The sequence below is a fragment of the Mastacembelus armatus genome, chromosome 12, assembly GCF_900324485.2.
Source record: "Mastacembelus armatus chromosome 12, fMasArm1.2, whole genome shotgun sequence".
NCBI classification, from domain to species: Eukaryota; Metazoa; Chordata; class Actinopteri; order Synbranchiformes; family Mastacembelidae; genus Mastacembelus; species Mastacembelus armatus.
In genome coordinates, this window is record NC_046644.1 from 11,925,322 (window position 1) to 11,952,257 (window position 26,936).

At 38.8% G+C, this 26,936-nt stretch overlaps 4 protein-coding genes across 5 annotated transcripts; 3 read left to right on the forward strand and 1 right to left on the reverse strand.

Moving 5' to 3' along the window:
- The first annotated feature begins 80 nt into the window (after nt 1-80).
- On the forward strand, nt 81-1,740 carry LOC113124781 (heat shock protein beta-1-like). Its single transcript, XM_026297885.2, has 3 exons — nt 81-773; nt 946-1,009; nt 1,132-1,740. The coding sequence occupies exons 1-3, from the start codon at nt 386-388 to the stop codon at nt 1,289-1,291; spliced, it is 612 nt and encodes a 203-aa protein (XP_026153670.1). The 5' UTR covers nt 81-385; the 3' UTR covers nt 1,292-1,740.
- Nucleotides 1,741-4,139: 2,399 nt separating this feature from the next.
- On the forward strand, nt 4,140-9,324 carry taok3b (TAO kinase 3b). 2 transcript variants are annotated; one of them, XM_026297558.2, is made up of 9 exons: nt 4,140-4,404; nt 4,728-4,799; nt 5,101-5,337; nt 5,420-5,548; nt 5,694-5,897; nt 6,613-6,852; nt 7,483-7,695; nt 7,990-8,172; nt 8,490-9,324. In XM_026297558.2, the coding sequence occupies exons 3-9, from the start codon at nt 5,152-5,154 to the stop codon at nt 8,649-8,651; spliced, it is 1,317 nt and encodes a 438-aa protein (XP_026153343.1). In that variant the 5' UTR covers nt 4,140-4,404; nt 4,728-4,799; nt 5,101-5,151; the 3' UTR covers nt 8,652-9,324. The 2 variants fall into 2 exon arrangements, with proteins under 2 accessions (XP_026153343.1, XP_026153344.1); XM_026297559.2 differs by lacking the exon at nt 4,728-4,799.
- Nucleotides 9,325-12,884: 3,560 nt separating this feature from the next.
- On the forward strand, nt 12,885-14,623 carry m17 (IL-6 subfamily cytokine M17). Its single transcript, XM_026297721.1, has 3 exons — nt 12,885-12,983; nt 13,435-13,583; nt 13,749-14,623. Exons 1-3 carry the CDS (start codon nt 12,908-12,910, stop codon nt 14,211-14,213), a joined length of 690 nt encoding a protein of 229 aa, XP_026153506.1. The 5' UTR covers nt 12,885-12,907; the 3' UTR covers nt 14,214-14,623.
- A 2,273-nt stretch (nt 14,624-16,896) lies between these two features.
- Nucleotides 16,897-20,496, reverse strand: tescb (tescalcin b). Its single transcript, XM_026297719.2, has 8 exons — nt 20,285-20,496; nt 19,699-19,768; nt 19,373-19,453; nt 19,080-19,219; nt 18,926-18,987; nt 18,414-18,521; nt 18,283-18,330; nt 16,897-18,163 (listed from the first exon to the last, which is right to left on the reverse strand). Exons 1-8 carry the CDS (start codon nt 20,346-20,348, stop codon nt 18,086-18,088), a joined length of 651 nt encoding a protein of 216 aa, XP_026153504.1. The 5' UTR covers nt 20,349-20,496; the 3' UTR covers nt 16,897-18,085.
- Between the last annotated feature and the right edge of the window lie 6,440 nt (nt 20,497-26,936).

The following is a 26,936-nucleotide window of genomic DNA, read 5'->3' on the forward strand; positions in this document are numbered from 1 at the left end:
CCAGAGTCACTTACCAACAACTTGTTACAGACACTTCAGAGATATAAATACAAATAATTAGCTTTATCCTCTACAGGTCCCAGGGCAACGGAGGAGTAACACCCCAGCTCATGACGTACTCTTCCCTTAGATCACATTTACTGCTGGACAAGTGTTAGAATGAATCAGCTGGGTATATAAAGTGTGTGAGTGGTGCATTACAGATGCCAAATCAGCCTTTTGCTTAGACTTTCTGTTCATTTTCTGTTAGCACTGGAGAATAAAGATACTGCTGCCCTGTTGTTTAGCCTCCAGGTCATCAATCTAGACTTATTTGTTCGGTTGGAGCCACAGGCTTTGCTGTTTCAAAATCCCTTTCCTCAATTCTGAGTGTATTTTCTTGGATATGGGTGAACAAAATAAAATATCTCGTCCTATTTTTCGCCGCGACATCAGCTGGGATCCTTTCCCAAACTGGACACAGCCGAGCCGCATCTTTGCACAGGATCTTGGCCTCCCTCCTTTCCTGGAGCCTATTGATATACACTGGATAGACTGGGCGAAGAGGAGACTGGCATCTTCCTCCTGGCCAGGGTTCACACAAACTCCCCTTTTGCCTCCATTTACTGGTCACTACCCTACAGCACAGAACCAAAAGGGTCTTAGGCAACTGACAAGTGGAGTGTCTGAGATCCAAACAGGACACGACAGCTGGAAGATTACCCTGGATGTCAATCACTTCTCACCTGAGGAAATTACAGTCACTATCAAGCAGGGCTATCTGCACATATCAGGTACTGGACATACCTCTTTGACTGACCACAAGCTAGATTTGAGAATAATTATGTGATAAAAATTAAGCAAGCTGCTAATGTACATGTACAACATGCATTATGTTTGGGCTATTATTTGTAAGCACAGTTTTTAAAAAAAAAAAAAAATTCTGTTTCTGTTTTTACTTTCAAGGAAATCATGAAGAGAGGCAAGATGAACATGGGCTGGTTTCAAGATGCTTCACTCGCAAATATAAGTAAGTTGAGGAATTATGTTAAATAAATATATATAATTTCACAAAGAAGTTATATCAGTTATATGATAGCAGGTTTCTTGAGCTGATGTGTTACTGATAAATGCTGTCCTGATATATTCAAGGTTGCCGCAGGGGGTGGACTTGCAGCACATCAGTTCATCGCTGTCCAGTGATGGAGTCCTGTCTGTAGAGGCTCCTGCTCCTGGAACATCCATCAGCGATCTGGCCAATGAGATTGTCATACCTGTTCAGATCAGACAGGAGCAGGATGGTGAAAAGTGAAACCAGTGAGCAGAACCTGAAATTACAACCAGATGTTAGTGGAATCAGTTATTAGAATCCCTTCTACTGACAAGTTTTAAAGCTTAATGAAAGTCATTTTACTGTGACAAACAAACTTGTTTTCCTGCCATTAGATAATGTCTAATATTTTCATTCATCATAACCACTGATTTTGGTTTTAGAATCAAATGCTTGCTCATCAGTGTACAACAGAACTGAAAGAGAAAGAAGAAACATTTTTTCATGATGTGGTATTATTATAAAATTACTGAAAATCAATGTATAACAGGGCGTGGATGTGTTAAGTAACCAGACTTGTGAAGCTTTCCTGACATCATAACACATAAATGTAATAAATATCTTCTGTTGTATAGATAAAAACAATGTCATTTTTATCTTTTAGAGGCCTTCACAACTGGTGCAATTATCGGCAGATTATAAGATTAATAGGAGCCAGTTGAATCTGTCTTATTTCTTCATCATAGCTCTCAGGGCTTGCCCCAAATTTTTGTTAAACAGCCCACAATAGGCATTGAAATCAGATTTTCTATAGTATTGGCCAATTGTTTCCTATTTATGACAATGTTTTGTTTATAGTATTTAGATTCACACTTTTTATTTATTTGTGTAGATTCTCATTGGGAATTTAATTTCAAAGATCATATAATGAGTAAATAAAGTATCAGCTTTTAGCAAGCACAATTATGTTTTCAGCTGTGTCTCTGCAAATGCTGTGGGTGCGGACTAAATAAAGTCAAGGGCTGAGCTGATGTGATGAAAGCCAAATAACTCCCAAATCAAGAGTGACATCTAGTGTTTAAATAGACATATTACAACATTGCATGGTTAGATCCGATGCTATATGACATCACATCTATTAATGCAAAAATGAAAATAGAGATGCTACAGTAAAAAATATAGGATTTTGTTTTCACAGATTGCTGTGATTACCTCATTCATCTCAGCTCAATTTCTCTGTTTTCCAAACATGATTGTGAAATTCATCTTAAATGCCAAAAAACAAAAGAAATTTTACTTTTCTCATATGGAAATAGTAGGACAGGTAGGTTAGATATTACTCTAGTGGAAACAGAGCACCTAAGTATGCAACCATATGTGAAGGAGAGAAATGCCTCTTTAAACTCACACTGTCAAGCAAATCCACACATTCTTTCATCAGTGCTACCAAACAAAGGAAAGTAAAATATTCCTCTTTTTGTTTTAGTTCTAATTAATACAGCTTAAACCCAGCAGGGTGGCAACCCAGTCAGCTTAGATTTATTTGGGATTGAAGTTTTTGTAATTAGACTGTAATTAGACTGATGTTAGGTGGTTGCTATGGTGTCATTAGATTGATGCTAGGTGGTTGCTATGGTGTCATTAGATTGATGCTAGGTGGTTGCTATGGTGTCATTAGATTGATGCTAGGTGGTTGCTATGGTGTAATCAGACTGATGCTAGGTGGTTGCTATGGTGTCATTAGATTGATGCTAGATGGTTGCTATGGTGTAATCAGACTGATGCTAGGTGGTTTTGCTATGGTGTCATTAGATTGATGCTAGGTGGTTGCTATGGTGTCATTAGATTGATGCTAGGTGGTTGCTATGGTGTCATTAGATTGATGCTAGGTGGTTGCTATGGTGTCATTAGATTGATGCTAGGTGGTTGATTTGATGTCATTAGATTGATGCTAGGTGGTTGCTATGGTGTAATCAGACTGATGCTAGGTGGTTGCTATGGTGTCATTAGATTGATGCTAGGTGGTTGCTATGGTGTAATCAGACTGATGCTAGGTGGTTGCTATGGTGTCATTAGATTGATGCTAGGTGGTTGCTATGGTGTCATTAGATTGATGCTAGGTGGTTGCTATGGTGTCATTAGAATTATGCTTGGTGGTTGCTATAGTGTCATTAGATTGATGCTAGGTGGTTGCTATGGTGTCATTAGATTGATGCTAGATGGTTGCTATGGTGTCATTAGAATTATGCTTGGTGGTTGCTATGGTGTCATTAGATTGATGCTAGGTGGTTGCTATGGTGTAATTAGACTGATGCTAGGTGGTTGCTATAGTGTCATTAGTTTGATGCTAGGTGGTTGCTATGGTGTAATTAGACTGATGCTAGGTGGTTGCTAAGGTGGTTTGAAGTTCTTCTATCTTTAGGTGTGATAATCTTGTTAGACTATATACATTATGTATATACATAGAAAATCAAATAAAAAGACATTGTTCTTGCAATATGAGTTAGAATAATTGGATTACAGACACTTCTGTTGTGAGAATAACTTTATACGTGGTGAGATGTGCCCGTAGTATTGCGGTGTCTCTTTAAAGGAAGGGGGAGTGTAGAAGAGGGACAGAGGAAAGAGATGAATAGAAGGCACCAGAACCACCTACCATGACCAAGTGCGCTGTAAATGTAGGACAGAAATTGGAGTGGAATACAAACGGATCATCAAGCGACATATTCGAGGGAAAACCATGTTTGGATGTGTCTTATCTGATTCTGATTATTTTAAATATGCTACCACATGCGATCATGGGAACACAGGAAAAGTATTTTTCCTCCCAAAGATTTCTGGCATTTTGAAAAGGAAAAGAAGAGTGGCAGTAAAATCTACCCCTTTGCTACCTTTCTCCGGTTGTCAATGGTAGGCATTGCATAATTCACCCTTATCCACCGGAGCCATTTGGTTCCTCCTCTTTGGGAAGAGGGGGACGCCAGGAAAAAAAAAACCCGACTACATCCAGAAGCTGCCTTCTCGGTGGTGCCTGCAATTGTTTGGCAATGCCCTTTTCTCTCTTAGGAAGGACTTGCAGACAGTAGCGGAAGAACAAGCGGGGGAAGGATGCATTTAACGCTGGATGTGTGCTGCATTCAGGGAGATTCGGCAGTAATTGCAGCTCTACCAGAAACAGCGAGAGCGGTGGGCCTGGGAAGCACCCAGCCCCACTATCTCCTCCTTTTCCTCCCCCCCTGCAGGACCATGCTTGCGTGAGGGATGAGGCTGTGCACAGGGACACCAGGCCAGAGCTGCGGCCTACTTCTCACAAGAGCCGGTCTCTCGACTGCAAGATCTGTGAACACATTGCCACCATCAAATCAGCATCTTTGGTACGCAGCTTTCCCTCTTCACCGTTTGCATCAAAATACGTGTGTGAGTGCGCGCGCGCGTGTGTGCGTGCTGGCGGCGGGGAGGGGGAGGTGGGGGGGGGGGGGGAGTGAGGAGGGGAGGAAAGGGGTGTCTGTGTTCTCAGCTGTACATCTGTAGTCATGGCAACCAGATCCTGTTAATGGATGTCATTTTTTTCCCTTCTCCGCTGCTTTTATTAGTGTGCACTACACATTTCTATGTATGCCATATAAATCTCTGCCTGATGTCTGATACCAGTGAGGTTTCATCTTTTTTTAAAGGTGCATTTCCACATTTCTCTTAGATTGTCATCATACAGATGATCCTAATGTTGACATCATGTAGAGGTTACTTGCATAATTGAAAGGACACCTGAGTGAGTGATTGGTTATTTCATATTACTTGATGTTATTTGGGGGGTTTTCTATTCACAAGTTTGAACCCAGTTTATATTGAGACTCCAGGATCAGTTGTAAATCCTTGTTAATTTTTGGGTAATTGTGGTTGTGTAGTTATCTTCAGACTGATTACTCATCTTTGAAAGAACTGTTTTTTTGTTTTGTTTTTGCCATCATACTGTATACAGTCTGTTTTTAGGCCATAGCCTCTGACATACCAGCTCTTAGTTGTTTCTCTGCCTCCTCTGTTTTTTGTTACTTTCTGCTTCCTCTGTCTAGGTCATCAGGTAGATCCAGGAGCATGAGCAGGACTTTGAGCTGCGGCAGCAGATGTCTGGGTATAAGCGCATGCGGCGGCAGCACCAGAAGCAGCTGATCGCCCTGGAGAACAGGCTAAAGGCCGAGATGGATGAGCATAGGCTCCGGCTGCAGAAGGAATTAGAGACACAAGCAAACAACACTTACATTGAGCTGGAAAGATTGGCCAAACGCCATGTTGCTCAAACAGACAAAGAGGTAAAGCATTCATTTTAAGCCAAATTGTGGTTTTAGAAGCATTTCTGGGTGATAATTTGATTGTTTCAATGTCTCCTCGCAGTTGAAATCAATTGCAGCAGAAGAAAGGAGAATCCAGCAACAGATTATTGCTCAGCAAAAGAAAGAGCTGACGTCTTTCCTAGAGAACCAGAAAAAGGAGTACAGGCTTTGCAAAGAAAAGATCAAAGAAGTAAATATCACAGAAAAACACAGGACAAAGTTTTGGGACTTAAATATATAGCACATATTCTTAGACCATTCTGATAAGCCTACATCTTCAGATCATACTAATCCTATTTTACCTGTTTTTTTTTTTTTTTTTTAAACTTGTTAAGGAGATGAATGAAGACCCTGCTATACTCAAGGAGGAGAAGCAGGAGCGTCTGTCCAGGCACAAAGAAACAATGCAGCGCGCTCAGGCTGAGGAGGAAGCTCATTTGCTGGCTCAGCAGAGGCTGGTCTATGACCGGAGCTGCAGAGCTCTGAAACGCCGGAGTGTACTCAGGAGGCACGAGTTTGAACAGGAGCAGTTGAGAGAGGTAATGTGACCTCAGTGTGTGTAATCTGGGCCTTTCTGTGTGGAGTTTGCATGTTCTCTTCATGTCATCATGGGTTTTCTCCAGAGACTCCAGCTTCTTCCCACAGTCCAAAGTCATGCAGTTAGGGGTTAGGGTAATTGGTGACTTTAAATTGGCTGTGATAAACTGGTGATCTGTCCAGGGTGTCACCCACCTCCCACCCCATATCAGCTAGAATCTGGGACTTTACTGAGTGCAAAGCTACTGTTCCTTAGTCAGAAAGGACTTGGAAAAAGCAAGTAAACATTTTAGCATGATAATTATGACAAATAAATAGCTAATTTACTGTACTATAACAAATTTTACAATTGTCAACTTGAAAAAATAAAACTGTGAGGTTAAATGATTAAATGTTGTTGTAGTGCTTAAATGTCTTACCACTACACTTTTTGTGAGGCTTTATAGTCGATGTCGACCACTTGGCTTTAAACAGAGTCCACTAACAGAAAAAGTTAATATCTTTTAATGAAATATAAAATTGAATCAAAAGGAGTGTTTATATTTTGGATGTGGGTGGTTTACCACGCTGTATAAGAATTTCTCCTGGAAACTCTAATTGTTACTGCTAAGTAGTATTTTATCTGCATAGGTGCATACAAATCTAAATTTAGTATAAGTATTTTTTCAAAAACTAGCATGTAAAGTTAAATTATCAGCGTCACACTTCTTCTTCTAGGAGCTGAACAAAAAGAGGACCCAGAAGGAGATGGAACATGCCCTGATGATCCGGCAGGATGAGTCCACCCAGGACCTGGAGCACCGGCAGCTGCAGATGCTGCAGAGGCTGCGTGTTGAACTCATGCGGCTGCAGCACCAGACAGAGCTCGAAAACCAGGATGAGTACAACAGCCGACGGCAGAGAGAACTTCACAGGAAACACAGCTTGGAGCAGCGGCAGCAGCCCAGAAACCTCAAGGTATCTGGAACATTTTTCTTTGCTACTCTACTATATGTGGTTGTTTAATGGATGGCTATACAGTTAACTTCATTTCAAGAGATTTTAAAAGTCTTCTTATAAAACAAACATAACATGATTCATAAGAGGATTACATGCTGGGTTTAAAATGAAAGCTCTAAAGGTACTGTGCATCTGTCCCTTCTACTTGTCCTGTGCTTATGAGATTTTGTTTGTAGAAAATATACCTTGTATTTTTATTCTAATTTGCCAAATAGCAAAATGTAGAAAATAAATTAAACATGTTGCCATGAGAACTGCCTTTTATGAAACATTTATGTGATATCGTTCACAAGTTTAAATCTTTTTTCCCTCCACTTATCTATTAACAGTATTTTTGCATTTTGAGCTACAGTGCATGGGAGAGCTTACTTACACAAACCGAAATGTTCAAGGGCGTTGCAAACAAATACATTAATGAATGAATAATTTATACCACTTTGTCCACTTTAAAATGATTTACCCTGCATTGAAGGGTAGCCTGAGAACAAGGTGAAATTAAATGCACAAAAGTCGTTTGGTTGTCAGGTACAAGAGTCAAGAACTTTAAATTAACACCTGAACATGTATTTCCTTTCCGACCCTCTGCAGACGCTGGAGATGCAGATCAAGAAACAGTTCCAGGATACTTGCAAGGTGCAGACCAAGCAGTACAAAGCTCTTAGGAACCATCAGCTGGAGATCTCTCCTAAAGGCGACCACAAAAACATCCTGAAGAACTTAAAAGAGGAGCAGACGCGCAAGCTGGCTGTACTGGCTGAGCAGTACGAACAGAGCATCAATGAGATGATGGCTTCACAAGCGGTATGGTCACCCTGAATCCTCATGTCATAAGTGGCACGAAGGGGCCTGATTGATCATTTGTACGTCTTACATTTTCTTGTAGAAGAAATTTGTTCTTCAGATCTACATTATGGTAACACTGACAACTATATGTGCATCAGTTTTCACCATATTTGAAAATCTGGATTGCTCTTTAGTTCTTGCATACAGTAAAACCTTTGCTAAATATAGTTGGCCTGTAGTTTGATAAATGAGGCTCAGCCTAAGCTTGTTGTTAATGTGTTTGTAACTACCTCTGTCTTGCTGGGTCTCTAGATGCGATTAGAAGCAGAGCAGGAAACCGAGTGCCAAGCTCTGAAACAGCAGCTGAAGCAAGAGATGGAGCTCCTGGATGCCTATCAGAGAAAAACCCAGTCACAGATGGAGACCCAACATGAGCGGGAGCAGCAGAAACTTGAACAGAAGGTCTCCATACGCAGAGCGCACCTGGAACAGAAGGTAAGTTTGAGATAGAAATCATTCGAAAAGATTTGAAATAAATGCAAATAATAAAAGACTATATAAAATAATATGCAGATAGAGAAAATAAAGACCTTATATTTTGAAAACATTACCATGATAGCAGCTTTATCATTGATTTTACAGTAAAAATAGAAAAGTCAAAATAAGGTTGTTCCTGCTGACGTCATAGAGAAAAGCTATTAGAGTGGAGAAAATGGAAAGGGTTCGTCCATGATACGTGTTATTTTTATTATCAACTAATGAGCCATTTATTGTCCATATGTGCTTAATACAATTTTGTTTTTTGATTACAGATTGAAGAGGAACTAGCTGCACTTCAGAAGGAACGCACTGAAAAGATCAAGCACTTGTTGGAACGTCAGGACAGAGAAATTAACGCTTTTGACACAGAAAGTAGAAGTCTCGGCTTTGGAAGCCTGGGATCTCTGGACTTCCCCAAAGAAGACAACAGATGAAAGTGGATTTATCTTTTAGAGGACAACATATCTATGCCCCTTTTCGTTTCCACTTGACCGTTTGTCACACGTGCGGTGACAGAGCTGGATAACTTTCTCTATTGCTTTTCTTCTCTCTTAGATATTGCATCTTTGAATTGAGGTGTTACGTGCAATGAGAACTTCTTTTGTGAAACTTGAAGGGGGGAAAGTAAAACAAAAGAATCTACAACAACATGTCAATAAAAATCAAACCTAGTCAGTGTAACTCAAAACTTATGTGTTTAAAATAACAGACTCTTTTCCTCCATGCCATTTCCTCCTTTTGGTATGAATTGAATAATTCAGGAAATTTTAGTAAAATGGGCACTTTGATATGTTTAAGTAGAAACCCATCATGTTCATATGATGCTTAATGTGTGTGTTACATGGAGGGACATTGTGGAATGTGAGCTGAGGACTCCCCCCCCCCCCGGTTGTTAAGCTGCTTTGTCTTTTCTATTCGTTTTATTTCATTTTGTTGTACTTATTTTGTTTCTTTGCTCTGAATGTGAATATTACTGTATGGGGTCACTGGATAAAGTCAGAGTTTATTCATTTTTTTTAAGGATTCTTTTGGGTCATACTTCCATATTGTGCTTCTGCATACGGTATACTGTGGTCCCTCACTTTTCTAGGCAACAGTTCTTACCTTTTCTTTTATTTGATATGTAGGATCAATTGGCATTAGTTCGATCAACCTGTTTATCTTATCACAATTCAAGATTCCACTGGGTAAAACTGCTTATTATTGCATGCACTTTAAGGACAAATTCAGGTTGTGAAGTGAAGCATGAATCTGTCAGAGATTTTAGCTGTTTGTAAATAAAAGTGGTCATAGCATTTTTTTAAGCCTATGGATACTGGACATCAGCGCCATATTTAATATGATAATTTCACAAATGCCTTTATTTAAGTTGTGCCTGAAGCAGATTTTAGTTGCGTGTTTGTTATATCTACATTTTATTTACTGAGGCTGGCACCATTTTGTTTTGAGTTCATCTAAACTTGTGAATCATTTAATGTTCACTAATCAAAGTTCTTGTAAAGGAAAATGGTGAGAATTGTGCTGTTTAACTTTTGATATGAATATTTGTACATGAGAACATAGCTAGAACATACAGAAACACTGGTCTATTACTGGTAACAGAGCTTAACGATAAAGATTTTGCTTTGTTTTTGTTTTATAATATAGAAATATGATCATACAATAGCTCAATGTATTGCTAAGTCCAATCACTAGGCTCTCAGATTGTATAAATGCTGGTGAAGGGAACCACAGACTTCCTATAATATCAATATGATGATCTTTTTACAGGTCTACAAACGGAAACACAACATGTGGGTCAGGTCTGCATTTGAGTAATTAGTGTCTAATGATCAGATTTACATCTTCTTTGCCATGTTCATTATGGTCATTGAACAGGTTGCACAATGTTTCCTTTTATACTGAATGGAAAGATAATTGTTTGGTGCTTAATTTCTACCACCTTTAGCCTTGTAGTGTTTTGTCTTGGAGAGACAATTAATTTTTACAAAATGTAATCTTGAAGCATTTTGAAACCCCCTCTGAGTCAAAACACTATTAAGTTTTTCAAACACTCATGACATATTTAGAGTACCCCATGCAGTGAAACCCTCTAAAAATGAAATATATGTATTAAAAAATAAATACTATTTTATCACGGGTCAGTTTTTGAAACATTGTTTAATGTGGTGGTTTTGAATGCAACCCCTGTTAATGTTTGACAGGTTTTTCTTTATCTGTTTTTTTTTTCATTTCAGAGCCACAGCATATATTAAATCTATATTGTATTAATGTTCAGTCATATTTTTCACAGGGCTGAAAGGTGGAAGATGACCGTGAATCCACAGAGTATTTTAAATGGAGGAATATCAAATATAATTTCTGATGGCAATAGATTTTGAATGCACTTGTTTTACATGTAGAAACCTAAATTCTGAATTTGATGTGTTTGACTAGAGTGGGTTCATGGCGCCTCTTAGATTTTTCAGATTTTTACATTTTCACAAACCTTCTGAAATTTAAAGAAAAATGTTCTCATTTGCAGTAAGGCCTGTTTGTCTGGTCACTTATTACTGAAGCCTTGTGGACAAGTGGTTCCATAAAAAAGTGCTATTGGGGTGTTTGAATAAGGTTTCCCTGAGGGCTTCAAAACAATTACAATTTGTGGGAGTCTTAAGTTACTACAAAGGTGTATTTAGTTAGAATAAAGGGGACTTTCCTAAACAACCTTATTCACCATTTCCTGTGCAGTTAAAAGACAAAATAAAAGAGATTCTGCTGAAAAAAGGAGTCTCAGTCAACATCCTGCATCTTATGACAGTGCATTTCTTATATTTTGTGGTTGAATTTCTTTGTAATGCTTTTTTATGTGGGCTTCTCCCTTTTGCTTTTCTTGGTTGCAATACGACCATTGTGACCTACATTGTTATCAAATGTTGTTTATTATAATTTACTGGTACTGCACACAGGAATGAAACTAACATAGCTTGAGAAAACCAGAAATCAACTTAGTAACAGGAGGTGAGAAGGAAGTTACACTGCAGAGCACCTTGTGTTTTATAGGGTTTCTTACGTTTCAGGGTAAACCTGCTTGATTTAGAAGTTGACTGGGGGCTTTTTTTGGCATGCCTGTATATGCTGGCAGGAATCCAACTATAGTTTCCTTGAATTGTTGATGTCTGTTGCACCATCTGCTGCATTTGCCCGCCTCACCACAACCCCTCTATTATCCCCTGGGGCATCTGGAAAGCCCCGAGGATAGCAGTAGAGTGGTTAGCCTTTACCTGAAGTAGTGCTGACATGGTTGTGGTGCATTGACTTTCCTCACCCCCTCCCTTTTCTCAGGTAGTCAGTGGTTTGACAGCAGTACAGCATTTAACGGGAATGCTTGAAACCAAGATGCAATTTCTATAAAAAATTGGAGACTATATCGTTTTTTGTGTGAACTGTTTCAGTTTCAGTGCAAAGTTAATCTGTTGTTCCCACACACAGAAAGACGTTTCTGTCTCGTAGTCTGACCTGACCTGTCTTCAGATCTGTGATGCAGATAGCTGGCTAAACACATCATAGGCTGTCTGCAAGGCAGAAGTGACCACCATTACAAGACACTGGCAAACGGTTGTGACGGTGAGATTAGACAACACATGAAAAACCCAGTTTGTGTCATTTTTACTGTTTACATATTTCTCTGATTCCTCCTCACATTCTGAATCACTGGATTAAGGATATGTGACAATGAACTCATCTCTTGATAACATAAACACAGCCAGTCAGAAGATTAGTACTTGTGGGTGTGATGACACTGGCATTTTGCTTACTTCAGCGAAGCAGGCCCACCCTTTTTGCGTGCTTGTAAAAGTTTTTGATTGAGAAATGCATTTCCTGCAACCTTCTGCCACAGTGCCCCATGTCAAAATGTTATTGCAAAAAGACACACGTGATCTGAAGAGCACTTCTAATAGTTATGACAAAATGCAATAGAAATGTTTGCCAAAACAGGAAAAGTAGAGAAAATTTGTTTAGTGCTTATCGATTATATCAGGGCAGCTATAACTGCATGAGCAATGTGTGTCAGTGCTGAATTATTTATGTCACATTTAAGCCAGTAAAGCCACTAAAAGATTATTACAGTATGTTTGTTTTCGCTTTACACGTTTCTTTGTTGTTTTAGAATGCGTGTGTAGAAAAACCTCATCTCAGCTCTGTGCATTGTGGTAAAATCACTTTTACTTTTTAACGCCCACTGAATTCTCATCTTCTCACTCCCCCCCTCTCTCTAGAGGGCAGCAAAAAAACCTGTCAGTGAACTGTGTCAAAGGCTGACCTCAGTCCTATACTATTTTCATGCATGTCTGACCCTTTTCTAAATTCAGCAGGTTCATGTTCCTCAAGCAATTCAAACACACCATCACATGTATATGTTTTCCATGCACAAATAAAAAAGGAAGTGCTATTAAAATAATATTTCTTATTTGCATGGTAACACATGCAACTTAATTATTAGATCATGTCCCTACATGCCTGCTCAGTGGACAGGCATGTAGGGACGCTATTCACTTGTTTCATATAGAAGTAAAAAAAAAAAAAAAAAAAAAAAAACATAAAAAGGAGGAAATTCTGGGAAATTTGGTTGCCTCACAAGTGCACGTCATTTCCTTTATGACAAATGTGTGGTTTCTGTCTTTAAAAAAAGTTTTAAAGGAGTGTGATTATGACGAGTCCGCACAATTTGCCTGTGACTACTGAGTGGAGAATGAATGGTCAACAGTTCATGGGACCAGCAACAAGTAAGTGTCCTTACATTTATTTTTCTAGTAAAATATGCTAAAAAAAAAAAAAAAAAAAAAAAAACTTAAACATTATTGCACCTTTTCTTACCATGATGCATGCTGGTGGAGTTATTTTCAGTGCCTGCTCTAGCTGCTGTGAAACTGACTGAAGTTTCAGATTCACATGTGCTGCACAGTTTTTTTAACACATTGTAGTTTTGCCTGCAATTGAGTTAAGTTTTTTAAGTTTTAGAGAACACGGGCAATATTTAAAGAGAATGACAATGGTATCTGAGCACACTATAACTACATTAAACTGGTGAATTAAATGTTTGAAATGATAATATAGCAGACTTGTGGTGTTCTTCTATTTTGAAATCACCTGCCCACCACTTGTGGCTTTAGAGTGAAGTTCCCTTCGTTGATGTGATGCAGGATAACCATAACTGAGCAGTTCCTTTCTCCTCAGCATTACTGTCTCTCCTGCTGGTTATGGCTGTTGATTCAACAAGAACTGTGGCAGCAAGCAGGAACCCACAGTGTGGGAATTCTCTGCAGCAGACTTTGAAGCTCACCAGACTCATACAGAAGGAATCTGTTGACCTAATCAAAACATATGTGAGTATAGACATAAAACTGCTGTTTCTTGTTTTGCTGTGTTAAATTCCTATTTGCATGTTCAGTATGTTCTTTTTTTGTTTAACATTATATGCAGACCTTTCATGTTCCTCTTTACGATGTATGGCTTTAAAAAATCTGATTGTCTTTCATGCATTTTTTCAGAAAGTCTCTCAAGGGGAAATGTCAGAGCTCTTCTGCAAGGTGTCAGTAAACAATGTCCCTGACCCCAACATCTCCGGCCTGGATCCCTCAGAGAGGATAGTGAGCATCTACACCCATCTCCAAGCTTTCGTCCCACATTTCAAGCGGGTGTATGAGCAGCAGACAGACTTACAGTCACCCAAGAGCCCACTGCTGACCCAGCTCACCAGTGTCAGTGCTCGCAGCAGAAACTTGGCTGCTCTCATTAACGCTTTTTATCAGAGTGTTTTCCCAAACCTGCCTATACCCGAGCCAGCAGGGGGTGCGACAACACTACCGCCACCTCAGAACGTCTTCCAGCAGAAAGTCTATGGCTGTGTGGTCCTGAAAACCTACAAGGAGTTCCTGTCAAACGTTTCCAATGAACTGAGGACCCTAAAATTCAAAGTGTGCAGGAGAAGGATGCAATTAAACACAGTCTTCTGAAGATGACCTAAGGCTGGCCTTAGACATTTTCCAACAACACCGACTCACAGGCTTGATAAGGACTTAAAATGATGAATGAGTGAGTATACAGGTGGCTGGTACGTCACTTTAAAAATATTTATGGTATTTAATATTTATTCTTCCCTGCCTTTAACCCACAGAGAGCTGGGATAGGCTCCAGCAGATCCCCTGATCCTAAGTAGGGATACGTATAAATAATGGATGGATGGATGGATGGATATTTATTCTTTGTTTGTCTGATGAGAGGAATGATGATTAAACAAAAAAAGTGTAAAGGTTATCTGTATATTTAAAACATCTTACATGTAATGTAAGGTCATGTTTTGCTGATGTGTAAAGTAACCAGATGTTATGCTTTTCATGTGTTTCTTATTTGCTGGTCCCATTGTCTACACACATTGTCTTAACATTGTTAAGTTTTTTTGTTTGTTTGTGTATAAAAGAAATAAAAAAACTGTATTGTATTTCAAGCATCGTGTGCTGTTTTGTGCAGGGAATCAGTCCATTAAGAGGAGTTATAAAGAAAATCGGGAAGCTGCTAAGACGCTGACGGTGTGATATCAGCTCAGAGTGACGCATGTGTTCAACACAAGGCTGCATCAGATAGGAAAGATTTCATGAAACTGGCGGGCTGTCTGGCCAGTCACAAGGTGTGGGTGGGTGTTGGTTAGATAACTGTATGTCTTAACATTGTGTGGTTTGTAGACTTGCATCCTCATTCAGATGCAAGTGTGTGAAGGGTGGGGTGAAATTCTGCAGAAAAATAGATGAATAACAGACACTTCATGTGAACGTCTCATCTATGAACGCATTCTGAATATACATTACAGATACTATTTTAAATATATTTTTGATGAAATGAAGTAATGCTTAGCTAAACCCTCCTCAGATCACAAGCTCTCAGGAAACTGGAAGTAAATGGGGGATTCACTCTGGGTCATGAATCAAGTTCCCTGTTATAACTCAGTGTTATTTAAAGCGCAAACACAGAGGGTACCTCAGGGCAACAGTCACTCTAAAGTCTATATTATTCATTCATTTTCACTACCCACTTAATGTGCTACAGGGCCTAAAAAGGTGAGTGAAACACACACACACAGTATGCATGGAAAAAAAAGGCACAAGTGTAAAAACCTAATGCAGCTGATTCACGTGTTTCAACCTGCATATTTAAAATGCCAACACAAGGAAAAACATGCAACCTCTGCTAAACAGCAGCGTATTTTGAAATCTGCTATTCCATAGGTCAATAATGTGCATTTCTGTAGGGTATTGCCAAACCGAAGGAAGAAGCAAAGAAGCAACAAATGACCAACTTTTCAAAGCATGAGACAGCCTTCATGCAGCAATACAGAAATTCACTTAAAATGCAAGACTTTTCTGTCAATCGGACAAAATTATTATCGTTTTAGCTTTTTGAGCAATGTCAGAGTGTAAGAAAAGATATTGTTTACTAAATGTTACACATTCAAAAGTGACTTCTATGCTGTATGTGGACAATACAACAACATTTCTCCAAAAAGGAAAAGATGGACATGAGCCTGACAGAAACACACATCAGTGTACAATAAGACTGTCCAGCAATGAGCACAAGCACAGTCTTCTCAACCACGAGTACATATGTGATGCTGAATTTCAAAAAATACAGACAGCTGTTCAAATTAAAGGCCTATGTAATGTCACAGATTGTGAAAGTGACAAATCTAATATTCTAATATTTTGACCTGTGGAGGGCAGCATATGCACATGACTGAATACCAAAAAACTGGATTTTGAAGTTGAAGTGCTTTTGCCACTGTAAACAGTCTGTCACAAATGCACTCAGTACAGATTCAGTCTGCACAGCATCACAGAAAGCTGTGCAGTTAAAAAAAGGTCTTGATGAAACAACATGATTAAATTAGTGATGATGCAGGACCAGATACAGTCGATAATCTGAGTATCTGCTCAGTATCTGCTTTCTATGAAATCAGGAAGATATTTATAGGCTCAATCTTGTAAACAAGTCCGTTTTGGTTTCTGACTTCCCGTTTTCTGACGTGGTCATTTTAGCCTATTTATTAATAGTGACACCGCTATCAATGACCACTTGACCAACAGACCACATCTGACTTCCTATTAACCCACTTGCGTTTATTTTTCCTGGCTTTCATAGGTTTTCCACTTTGCTCTTAAGGATTTTGAGACTTTTGGATAAAAGCTTACATGAGATTACTGGCCCTGATGTCTTGACCAAAAAACGTCTGGATAAACAAAGTTCATATTAGCTCCTAAAATGTCTGCTGTGATAAATCTGAACAAGATACTGTTCGCTGTTCACTGCATATATATTTATACAGCGGGTAAAATAAGTTATTCAACACATCACCATTTTTCTTAGTAAATATATTTCTATTAACATAAAATTTTCACCAGATGTTGGTAACAACCCATGCAATCCACACATGCAAAGAAATCAAACCACAGATGTCCCTAAATTAAGTTATGTGTAACATTGTGAAATGACACAGGGAAAAAGTATTGAACACAGTGAAGAAAGGAAGGTGCAAAAAGGCACAGAAAGCCAAGACACCAGCTGAAATCAGTCAGTAATCAGAAAGTAACTCTACCCCTTGTCGGTGCAAAGTAATATCAGCTGGTTCAGTCCCAACTGGTGGCCTATAAAAAAGGTGTCTCATTACCAAGGTGTCACACAAGAAACATGTCATGATGGGTAAAAAGTGAAGAGGTCTCTCAGGACCTTTGCCACCTTATTGTTTCATAACATACTGATGAGATTGGTTACAGAAGGATTTCTAAACTTCTGAATGTTCCAGTGAGCACTGTTGGACCCTAATCTGGAAGTGGGAAGAACATTATTTCACTGTAAACTGGCCACGACCAGGTGCTTCTCACAGGATTTCTGACAGAGGAGTGAAAAGAATGATCAGAGAAGTTGTCCAAGAGCCAAGGACCACCTGTGGAGAGCTTCAGAAAGACCTGGAATGAGCAGGTACAACTGTTTCAAAGAAAACAATACGTAATGCACTCAAGTCGCCATGAGTATTAATTTCATGGCGGCAGCACAGCGGAAGATACACACAGTAGAATTTCACAGTAGAAATATATGTACTGAGAAAAATTGTGACGTGTTCAAGACTTATTTTAGCCACTATGAGCTGGAATAATAATAGCGAAAATTAGTATGCTGAAATCAGTTTATATTAACACTTACAGTATATCACCTCCTCTTCTGAAATTTGAACTTATCACATTCTACATTTAAGCATTTAATCTTGCATAACAGCACTTCCATTTCCTTTTTATCAGAAGTATAGCCTACATCATGAGTCTTTTTTTTTTTTTTCATCTGGTCCTTTTATTGTGCAAGTGTAGTCTTTAGAACATGCACCATGGTAAATATGATGCAACATGTCAGATTTGTATCAGTAAACGGCTTTTCAATTTGTGTCTTACTATTATTCAACAGATGTAGAAACATTTAAAGACAAACATTTATATCCCTGACGACATATAGAGTTGTTGATTTATGGCATAAACATTTGCAAAGCTTCTTCAACCATCCACATTTGCATGCATAGTGTCATATTGTCTGTTACTCCAGACATGGATATTTGATTATTGCTACTGATATCCTGATTAAACTGACTCATATTATTGCTTAGAATCAAATGACAACTAATGCATCCACAGTTTATATATTTTCTTTGGATTTATATTGTTATTTAAACATGAATAAGGCATATATTAAAGGCAAGTGACTACAGGTGGTATATGAAACTACCGGTAGTTGCTGCTATAATGAAACCATAATTATTTCCAAAGTCACTGCAGAGTTTAGTGCACCATCCTCACTTGCACAGTACTGTTACGTCCATTTTCGAAAAGCGAAGGTTCATTCTTGATTCAATTTCAAAGCCCTTCAGCAACTAAAAAGGAAAAGTTTGATATTATTTAACACTATTCCAACCAGCTAAGTGCTAAAATATACTATATAGTAGTAGTAGCCGTAGTATAGTATATTCTAGTGTGTAGTCTGTGTACCAACCTTGACAAAATGCTCAAATGTTATTCCCTCATAGAATTCATCAGGCCCCTGTGTTTGGAAAAATATGTGAAGTATTGACACCATTCATTAATCAGACTTAATGTTATCCTGAGACACTATAACCTACTTACCATTTGACCCTTTGAGATATTGGCCACCTCCAACATGGCTGAGTCAGCAATGCTTTTGGCTGTCTCCATCCCCATTGCTCCACAGTGAGATAACAGCTCCTCCACCACCTGGGCAGATAACAACAGTAACACAAAAAATAACCTTACTAAGACTCAAATCCCTGATCTCCAAAGGCTAAATTAAGTTTATTGCAGCAAGATACCTCGCCAACTGTAGAGCTACATATAAAACAGAGGTATAGTATATAGGTATAGGTATATTCTACTGTGATAAATCTGCATCTTAAAATATGTTTTTATTTTAAATTAAGCTCAAAATTGTCAAAGGATGTTGATAAACAAAGATGAAGATAACATTTAAACCCACATGATTTCCCCAGACTGTGGGTAAACACTGATGTAATCCTCACTGGTTATATATGAGAGTCTATTAAAAGCTGAGTAATTGCATGATTTCCTGATGTGGAGTGATGGAGTGATTTCCTGTCCTATAGAAGCAAGCAGAGGCTTACATGTCTGTACTCCTCCAGGGTTATTGTCCCATCGTTGTCAGTGTCATGCATGTTGAATAAAACTGCAGAGAAAAACACATTTATCTGGTTCACAGCCATGTGTCAGTAACAGACATCAAACATGCCATCATGCGACTTATTCTCGAAAACACACATCTCAGTTTCTCCCTCCTGACTTTCTCGCGCTGTTCCTCTGTCATGCGCAGTGAGGGGGGTCTGAAGTGGGACACAACCAGCAGGAACTCCTCAAAGCCGATCTCCTCCACTTTCCCCTCCCCACCCTGACGATAGTTTCTGAAGAAAGACAGAAAAATAAGCTGCACATATTGTGTCGCTCCAACTATAGCATGCATTTTAAAGGACACTGTATTTAACTTAAACATAGGATCCAAGTGAGAAAAATCAGGTTTAGCTAAGTGAGAATTAGGTATCATCACTGTACTGTACCTTTTATCAAAGAAAGCCTCGATGATCTGTGCACGGATGGGATTGCACTGTAAATCTGAGATCTCATTGAATTGCTCTTTCCTGAGGATGCAAAAAAAGATGTCAGTGAGGGACACATGGTGTCACATAATGCATAAGTATTGTCACAGGTTTCAAGAAACATGTGCTGGCATGAACCCGTTAGACAAGTTTACAGCTTGAAACAAAGCCAATTTATTAATTTCTTTGGAAAGAACCTACATCACATATAACCGAAACTTTAGGGTGACACTGGAAAACGTACACTAAACAACTTAGCATTTAAAAAAGCATGAAGATACATGTACCGAAGAGTTTCTCCATTGCTGCTCAGCTGTTTGAATCTCTTATGCAGGACTCCAATCTGCACAAAAGAAACTGAGAACAGAAAAAGAGCCTTAGGGCTAATTGATCATCCTCAGGGTAAGGCTGCATGTATAAAAATCTACACAATGTAGAAATACAACTCTTCAAACAAATAATGCATCCACTTTAAAATACATTTCATCTTTATATCCTCACACGTTGGGAGCTCTCAAGGCACCATATTTGGATATTCATATTGTATGCAAAACACCCTGCAGCTATCACATGTATCTCCTTCATGGGAGGCTACAGGTGAATTAAAATAGCTCTAGTGTCATAGAAACACAGCTAATCTCTCTGACTGATCTTCTTTATAACTTTGTGTGTGTGTAGTATTAGTAGTATGTACCATGACCAACAACCCGTCAGACATTACGTTGTAATAAATAGTCGTATTTCCCCTTTAAGGTTATGGATTCAAATTAGATTGAGTTAAGATGATGTTGTCATAGATCCTGTATGTCTGACTGATGTTATTTTAAAGGAAGCGCTTAAAGCCAAACAACAACAACAACAATGACTACTCACAGCCCGTCTTTTCCGCCAGATCAGTGTATTCTGGTTGACCACGTAAGGATTGTAGTGCCCCCATACCCAGAATCAGTCGAAGCTGTTGAAACCGAAATGGATCTCAGAGAATCAGGTTCAGGAATCACCCAGCTCCTGCACCTGGGTGTTTATATAAGAGACACGCACGTCCACGCCTCCTTTTTTTTCCGATGCGGTCGCCAGGTAGGACTCATCCTCTGCAAACAGCGTAGTCTACTTCCGCAACTACCGACCTGGTGACGACACACGTTTAGGAACAACAGGCTGCAGTTTTAATGAATAATTCAGGCTTTTTTCTTTATTTATTCAGATGCTGCGACCATTGACTGAGGGAAAGTGTAGACTGGAGGACAGGGGCGGTTCTAGGATCAGACTTTTAGGGGGCAATATGCGTTTATACAGGGCTTATGGCCCAGGGGTCTACCTGGTGATTAAACCCAGGGGTGTCCCCTTGTCTCCATCACTCCTTCTCTGTGCTATCAACCAAATAGCAAACTTAACATCTAATCACAGAATCAAATGGGAGATAAGAGAGAGATAATATCAGAGCTGGAGCAGTACATTAACAACTTACTGGTGCGCATCATGGAAGAGAAACCAAGTATTCTCATGTGTATGAGCTCTGCAAAGAAAACTCTCTAGGTGGCTGCTCTGCTGACTGTACACTAGCTGATCAATTCAAACCCAATTAGAATGCGACAACTCCACCACAGAAACCTGATCTTCACATACTTTTGGATTATATAATGGGCGATAACTGGAGTGAAAGGTTAAAAAAAATCTAGAGTTCAGCAAATGAATAATTAAATTCTAGCTATATTTGTAAAAAAAAAAAAAAAAAAATATATATATATATATATATATATATAGGGAGCCAAATATGTTAGAGTACAAAAATATAGTGATAGAAAAGTGCCAACGGCCTGTGAACGCCTTCGCCGGGCATGAGCTGTACCACAGTGCCCCAGGTCTTTGGTACTTCCCCACCACCATGGGATCGAGACATCAAAACCAACGCCAATGTGAAAAGGTGAAAATGCAAGTTTAAATTGCTAATCAATTCACTCGGGTCAACAGCGAACAGAACTATCCTATCAGTACCTTGAGAGGATGCAAAACTGGAACCACAGTTTTAATAGGGTCATTTAACTGGCAGATTTGCACCACAAACGATTTTTATGTTGTTTAATCAGGATTGGATGCAGACAATAAAACCATTAAAATTAAAGAAGTATCTAAAGTTAACAGGTATAAAAATATTGGATCTATCAGCCTTTTGTTGAGTGTTTTAATGAGCAGATGTGTTGTGTAATGTGCATATTTGACTCTTATACATTACCCAATCTTCATTGTCATCTATTATTGTTTGCCAGTAGTATCTATCAGTAACCCTGTCTGTGATGGCCCTCATGCCATTATGATTCCCAGTAGCTAATAATAATAATAATAAAAAGAAACAATAGGGTTTTGCACCTCTGGTGCTAATCTTATAAAAGGCATACATGGAAGCATACAGATTTATATTACTCTAACTGAATACTGGATTGTTAAGGGCAATGTAGTCAGGTAGTATTGGTTCGACCTCACTTTGTTAAAAGAAGGTTCTGGGGCCTTTGTCTGTGGAGTTTACATGTTCTCTCTGTCTCTCTGTGGGTTTTTTTCTGGGTACTCTGGCTTCCTCCCACAGTCGAAAGATGTTCAGTTTGGGGTTAGGTTAATTAGAGATGATAAATTGCCTGTAGATGTGAATGTGAGTGTTTGTCTGTATGTGTCAACCCTGGGATAGACTGGTAATTAGTCCAGGGTGTACCCTGCCTCTCACACAATTTTAGCTGGGATTGGCTGAAATCACCACAAGTCTGAACTGGATTGTACTACACAGTGGAGAGAATGAATGGATGGAAATTACATGTATTGATTAAAGCTATGTAGTACTAAGGTACACCACATGGTGGTAGCATTTTATAAACAACTGAATCGGTCTTAACTAAAGAAATACTAGTTATCCTTAAGGTTTTGTTTTCTTCAGGGCAGGCAAGAAATATATGTGGTGTGTGCATGTAATTAAGGATGTTTTGATCAGCCCTCATGACTTCAAATTTCAGTCTGAAGGTTAAAGTTAGAATTAGGTTCATGTTAAGCGTTTAGGTGTGATAGATAAGATTAGGGTAAGGGCCTGGGAATGAGTTGTGTCAATGAGTGCACTCACACACAGAAGTACAAACATGGCAGGACAGTGCATTTATTTTATAATGTTTACTCTCAGTCAGTTAAGGGTAGCATTTATGGTCTGTATAATGTCATTTCTCAACAGTAATTGTGTTAAATGTATTGTTAATAACATGGCACTAATTTCAACTACTGTTTCAACAAATTATATGCTGTCAGTTCTCACATCCCTTTTATTTGGGAGGCATTGTGTAGGTTCTTATTAAATTATAGCAAGCTGATCTCACCCTGTCTTATTCTGCAGCTGTTTCTAAAGCCCCAGTCTATAACTGTCTGATGTTTGGTTATGAGGCATCTTAAGGACAACACAAATTAAAACGATTTTATTCTTCTACCTTCTATTGGACACTGCTCATTCAGTGTTGACTGTTAGACACCAGCCAAAGCTGATTAAAACTGCATTCCTCTTAGACTCCAATGTGTGTGTAACATTCCTGTACAAGACTATACTCACATCTGAATATTTATAGGCCTTGTCACTTTTCAGGGGTAAACACTCAACCGGTCTTGTCACCTTCCTGCCACCCTACTCACAGTCTATCAGCAAATCTGAAAGCCCCAAGCTCCATCAATTATGCAGTAAATTTAGATGCTATAATAGAATATTGTGACCACTGGGAAGTTACTAGGGATCTTAACATTTTCTTTAAAACTACTTGATTAATTAGGTGAACCTCAAGCTAGAAATATCTCCTTGTAAGAATGCTCTGTGCCAGAACTGGTCACTGTGGTCAGATTAACCCAAGAGGTTACAATAATTTGTCATTGGCTCATTGCCTACTTTCATACCCAGCCCCATAGACAGAAACCAACCATTAATCTTACACTGGAACACTGCTTCCCCAGTGGCCCATGTTTTCTATGTGTTATTCGACAAAATGGTTCATTTATTTAACAATATGCAACAAATGAGAATAGAAATGACCAGATTTTGAAGGAGATTAGGATGATACAGAACTCACCTTAGTTAATACTGCAAGTTCCTACATGATCAAGACATCTATCAAATTATATACAATTGATTTACAAAGTGAACTGAAGGGTTTTTTGTGGCCTAATGGATCTGGGGCAGTTTTTAGTTGTCAGGATGATGCACTCGTTGAAAGATTTTATCCTTTATAGTGCCTTGTGATGTTACGTAATTGGCTCTATTATGGACTATTAGCAACTGGTCCAAGTAATGAAGCTGGAGGGGAAAAAAAACATACATAAAAAAGGTTTAAGTCACTGGCCTTTGGTAGTGCAGAAAACAACGATAATAGTGGTGAAAGAGTTCGACCAAATGAGAACATCTTTATTTATTTTTCCCATGCAGGGGAAAATAAATGCAGATGCATCCAGTAGTAGACAATCAATCTGGTCTGAAAAAATAACAATACATTTTCTTTTCTTTATCATTCTCTGCCCTTGAAATGTTCTCTTCTATCAAATTGTCTCACTTTGCTGTGTGTTGTGTTTATATGTGTTGTAACTGTTATTGAGTGCACTCCGTTTGACGGCTTGAAATTGATTTGAATAAAGAGTCTGCTTCAGAGAGAGTGGGAAAGAAAATGAGGAGGTGTCTGTTATATACGGAGACAAAAAGGGGCTGAAAAGCGTGGCCAAGGAGAGAGGGCAGCCTGAGCCTGTTTTGCATGCACGGGGGCTTCTGTGAGAGAAGGAGTTGACAGGGCGCCGCAGTGCTGCCTCCAGCTCTCAGACAACAGCTGCTCAGAAAGAGGAGACGTCCTGAGGGTGCTGCGACATGTCTCGCTCTTTCTCCATCTCTCTTTTCACCTGCCTGCCTCTTCCTTACACCAAACAGACATACGCTAGACACATGTTCAGCACACTGCCTTCCCTGTGCTTTCACACACATATCTCTCTTGCAATCACACACGCACACAAACACATCAGGGCATGTGAGATTCATAAGAAACTGGCAGGCTGCCTGTGCTCATATGAAACACTCAAAATAAACCAGGTACAGCTGTACTTTTTATGGAATCTGTTGTTTGTTCTGTTTACTAGGAAAGACGCTTATGAAGAATAATTATCCGGCTTTTCCATCACTCTTTTCTGAGCTGCTGATGACAGATATGTGAGTAAACCAGCTTTTGTACTAACATCAAAGCAACAAATTTTTAAGTTTGAAGTATATTTTTCTTCTCATCCTGTAAATCATACAAAGCAATGCTCTTATTTTGTAGGAAAGTGATGAATATATATTATAACAGCATTTTAAGATTGTTTGATAAGACAACTTAAGACTAATGACACTTACTTTTGTTTGCATTCAAAAGAGAACATTAAAGAAAAAATCCTTTTTTGATAAAGTAGCAATTTGTATTTTCACTGAAGTTCTTGGTGTCAGATTAAATCTTTAAGGAACATTTAATTTGAAATTGATACCAATGAATTAATCCAAATGAGTATATTACAGTTTTATGAATGGTCAACACACGTTTATGAGGCATGCTTTGAATTAATATAAATGAAGCTGAAACAGGATTCAGTAGCTGTTCTTTTTTTGGGGGATACTTTTAATTACTTTCATCAGTTTAGAGGTGACCCAGTTCTAAAATCTAAATATCCAGAAAAGAAGGGTGGAGTGCTGAGAAATAATTACTGTATCTCATGAGAAGGATACTAGCAGAAAAAGCCTTGTGTCTGTGTGGCTAAAATAATTATAATATTATATCAGTGTCTTTAGAGGGTTCCACAATCCAAGATTTTGGGTCGAAGCTGTGAGGAGGAACAGCAATGGTTGTATATCATCTTTTAATCTTATTACTCTTTTTATTGAAAGAAATCAGGAGAGTAATTTTACAGCTTTATTCAGGCCCCTTTGAATTGATAGCACGTGCAAGGACAAATAGATGTGTCTTTTCTGTGTTTTGCCCTTGGTTTGTCAATATAGAAAGAGAAAAGGGATTGCAGAGGCGTGCAAGGGGCATGTTCTGATCTCCAGACAAAAAGAAATCAATTTCTGAGTACAAGCGGTGAAACGACACACAAAGACAAAGATAAGTTACAGTAAGGTTGTAGAAAGGTTTCAAAGTTTGTCAGTGATGTTTAGAAATATAAAAGACATTATATCATAATCAGAAAGCCTTATTTGAGACATTAAATCCATCAAAACTATTCTTCTTCAAGTGATATTAATACAAATGATCTTTTCCTTAATAGCACCCTGCACCTCCTGTGAGGGGATCCCTTATCTCTTTCAGGTCAGGTGGGAGATGGAACCTCTCAAGTGTGTCTTCGGTCTATTCTGGGGTGTCTTCCCGGTTTGTCATGCTTGAGGAAACCACCAAACAGAGCCTGGCATTTTAATGATACACCTGAACCACCTCAGAAGAACAGTGGTTCAACACTGAGGTTTTCTATAGCAAGACGTCTTTGCACCCAGAGGAGAAGTTTCATTACTTATATCTGCTTACATCTGCCCTGTCATTCTTTCTGTCACTATACAAAGCTTGTGACTACAGGTGAGGAGTTGGATAAACACTGACTGATAGATTGAGAGCTCTACTTTATGGCTCAGCTCTCACTTTGCAAACCAGATTCTGATGCAAAACCTGCCAGTCAATGCCCCCAGCTGATCATCAATCACACAGCCCTTTGTCACTCAGCAATACTTAGCTGAACTTCTCCATTTTTGGCAGCTGCTCCATCTTTACTTTCTACAGCACATTCAGCTCCAAGCCTCCCCACCGAACAATAAAGGTCACAATTCTGTGAAGCAGAAAGGAGAATATCATCCACGACAGGCTGATCCATATACATGTAAAAAAACAAACTGCAGTGTATCTGCTCCTCCTAGGTATTCCTTCAGGAAAAAAAGGTCTGGTCCAGTGCCTGTGGCATGGGTTTACAGCCTTAAGATGGATTACCTTATCAGTCACTATCTCTCTTCTAAAATATTTATTGTTGAAGGACATATTGGCCTTGTTGTTAAGCAGGACATTCATACCCAGTGTGAAAAATATGCCTTGGGCTTTTGCCTGTATGCATAGTCCAGCATATTTTTCTAATACCAAGTGTAGAAAATGTTTTATGCTCTATAGAGTTGTAAGTGACACAAATGGAGAGTTTCCAATGATTTCATGGTGGAGGTAAAATAATATGGAAAGGTCAGTGTAGTGCAGTAGGTGCTCTCCATATCGTTTCATTAAAAAGCTCGATCAACATGTCTTACATGTAATCAAAGTCTATAACAGAGGTGTTTCTGACTTCTAGCCTCTGAATACCAAAACATTAACTGGTTTGCTTTGACTTCAATTTAAGTGCTTTAATCTATTCAACCTTACACACCCTTCAGTGGGTTCATGATTAGAAATTCAAATTATGAACTTCATGAAAGTCTATTTAAATGTAAAAACATGTCATGATCCTAAAAATCCCAATGATGCAAAATATG

Excerpts from the sequence above, each read along its gene's own strand:
- LOC113124781 (XM_026297885.2), top strand. The coding sequence starts at position 386 with ATGGGTGAACAAAATAAAATATCTCGTCCTATTTTTCGCCGCGACATC. Across the intron at positions 774-945 it reads GGGCTATCTGCACATATCAG|GAAATCATGAAGAGAGGCAA; the intron begins GTACTGGACATA and ends TTTACTTTCAAG. Across the intron at positions 1,010-1,131 it reads TGCTTCACTCGCAAATATAA|GTTGCCGCAGGGGGTGGACT; the intron begins GTAAGTTGAGGA and ends GATATATTCAAG.
- taok3b (XM_026297558.2), top strand. The coding sequence starts at position 5,152 with ATGTCTGGGTATAAGCGCATGCGGCGGCAGCACCAGAAGCAGCTGATC. Across the intron at positions 5,549-5,693 it reads GCAAAGAAAAGATCAAAGAA|GAGATGAATGAAGACCCTGC; the intron begins GTAAATATCACA and ends AAACTTGTTAAG. Across the intron at positions 6,853-7,482 it reads AGCAGCCCAGAAACCTCAAG|ACGCTGGAGATGCAGATCAA; the intron begins GTATCTGGAACA and ends GACCCTCTGCAG.
- m17 (XM_026297721.1), top strand. The coding sequence starts at position 12,908 with ATGACGAGTCCGCACAATTTGCCTGTGACTACTGAGTGGAGAATGAAT. Across the intron at positions 12,984-13,434 it reads GTTCATGGGACCAGCAACAA|CATTACTGTCTCTCCTGCTG; the intron begins GTAAGTGTCCTT and ends CTTTCTCCTCAG. Across the intron at positions 13,584-13,748 it reads TTGACCTAATCAAAACATAT|AAAGTCTCTCAAGGGGAAAT; the intron begins GTGAGTATAGAC and ends GCATTTTTTCAG.
- tescb (XM_026297719.2), bottom strand. The coding sequence starts at position 20,348 with ATGGGGGCACTACAATCCTTACGTGGTCAACCAGAATACACTGATCTG. Across the intron at positions 19,454-19,698 it reads AGCAATGGAGAAACTCTTCG|GAAAGAGCAATTCAATGAGA; the intron begins GTACATGTATCT and ends TTGCATCCTCAG. Across the intron at positions 18,988-19,079 it reads CAGGAGGGAGAAACTGAGAT|TTTTATTCAACATGCATGAC; the intron begins GTGTGTTTTCGA and ends TTTTCTCTGCAG.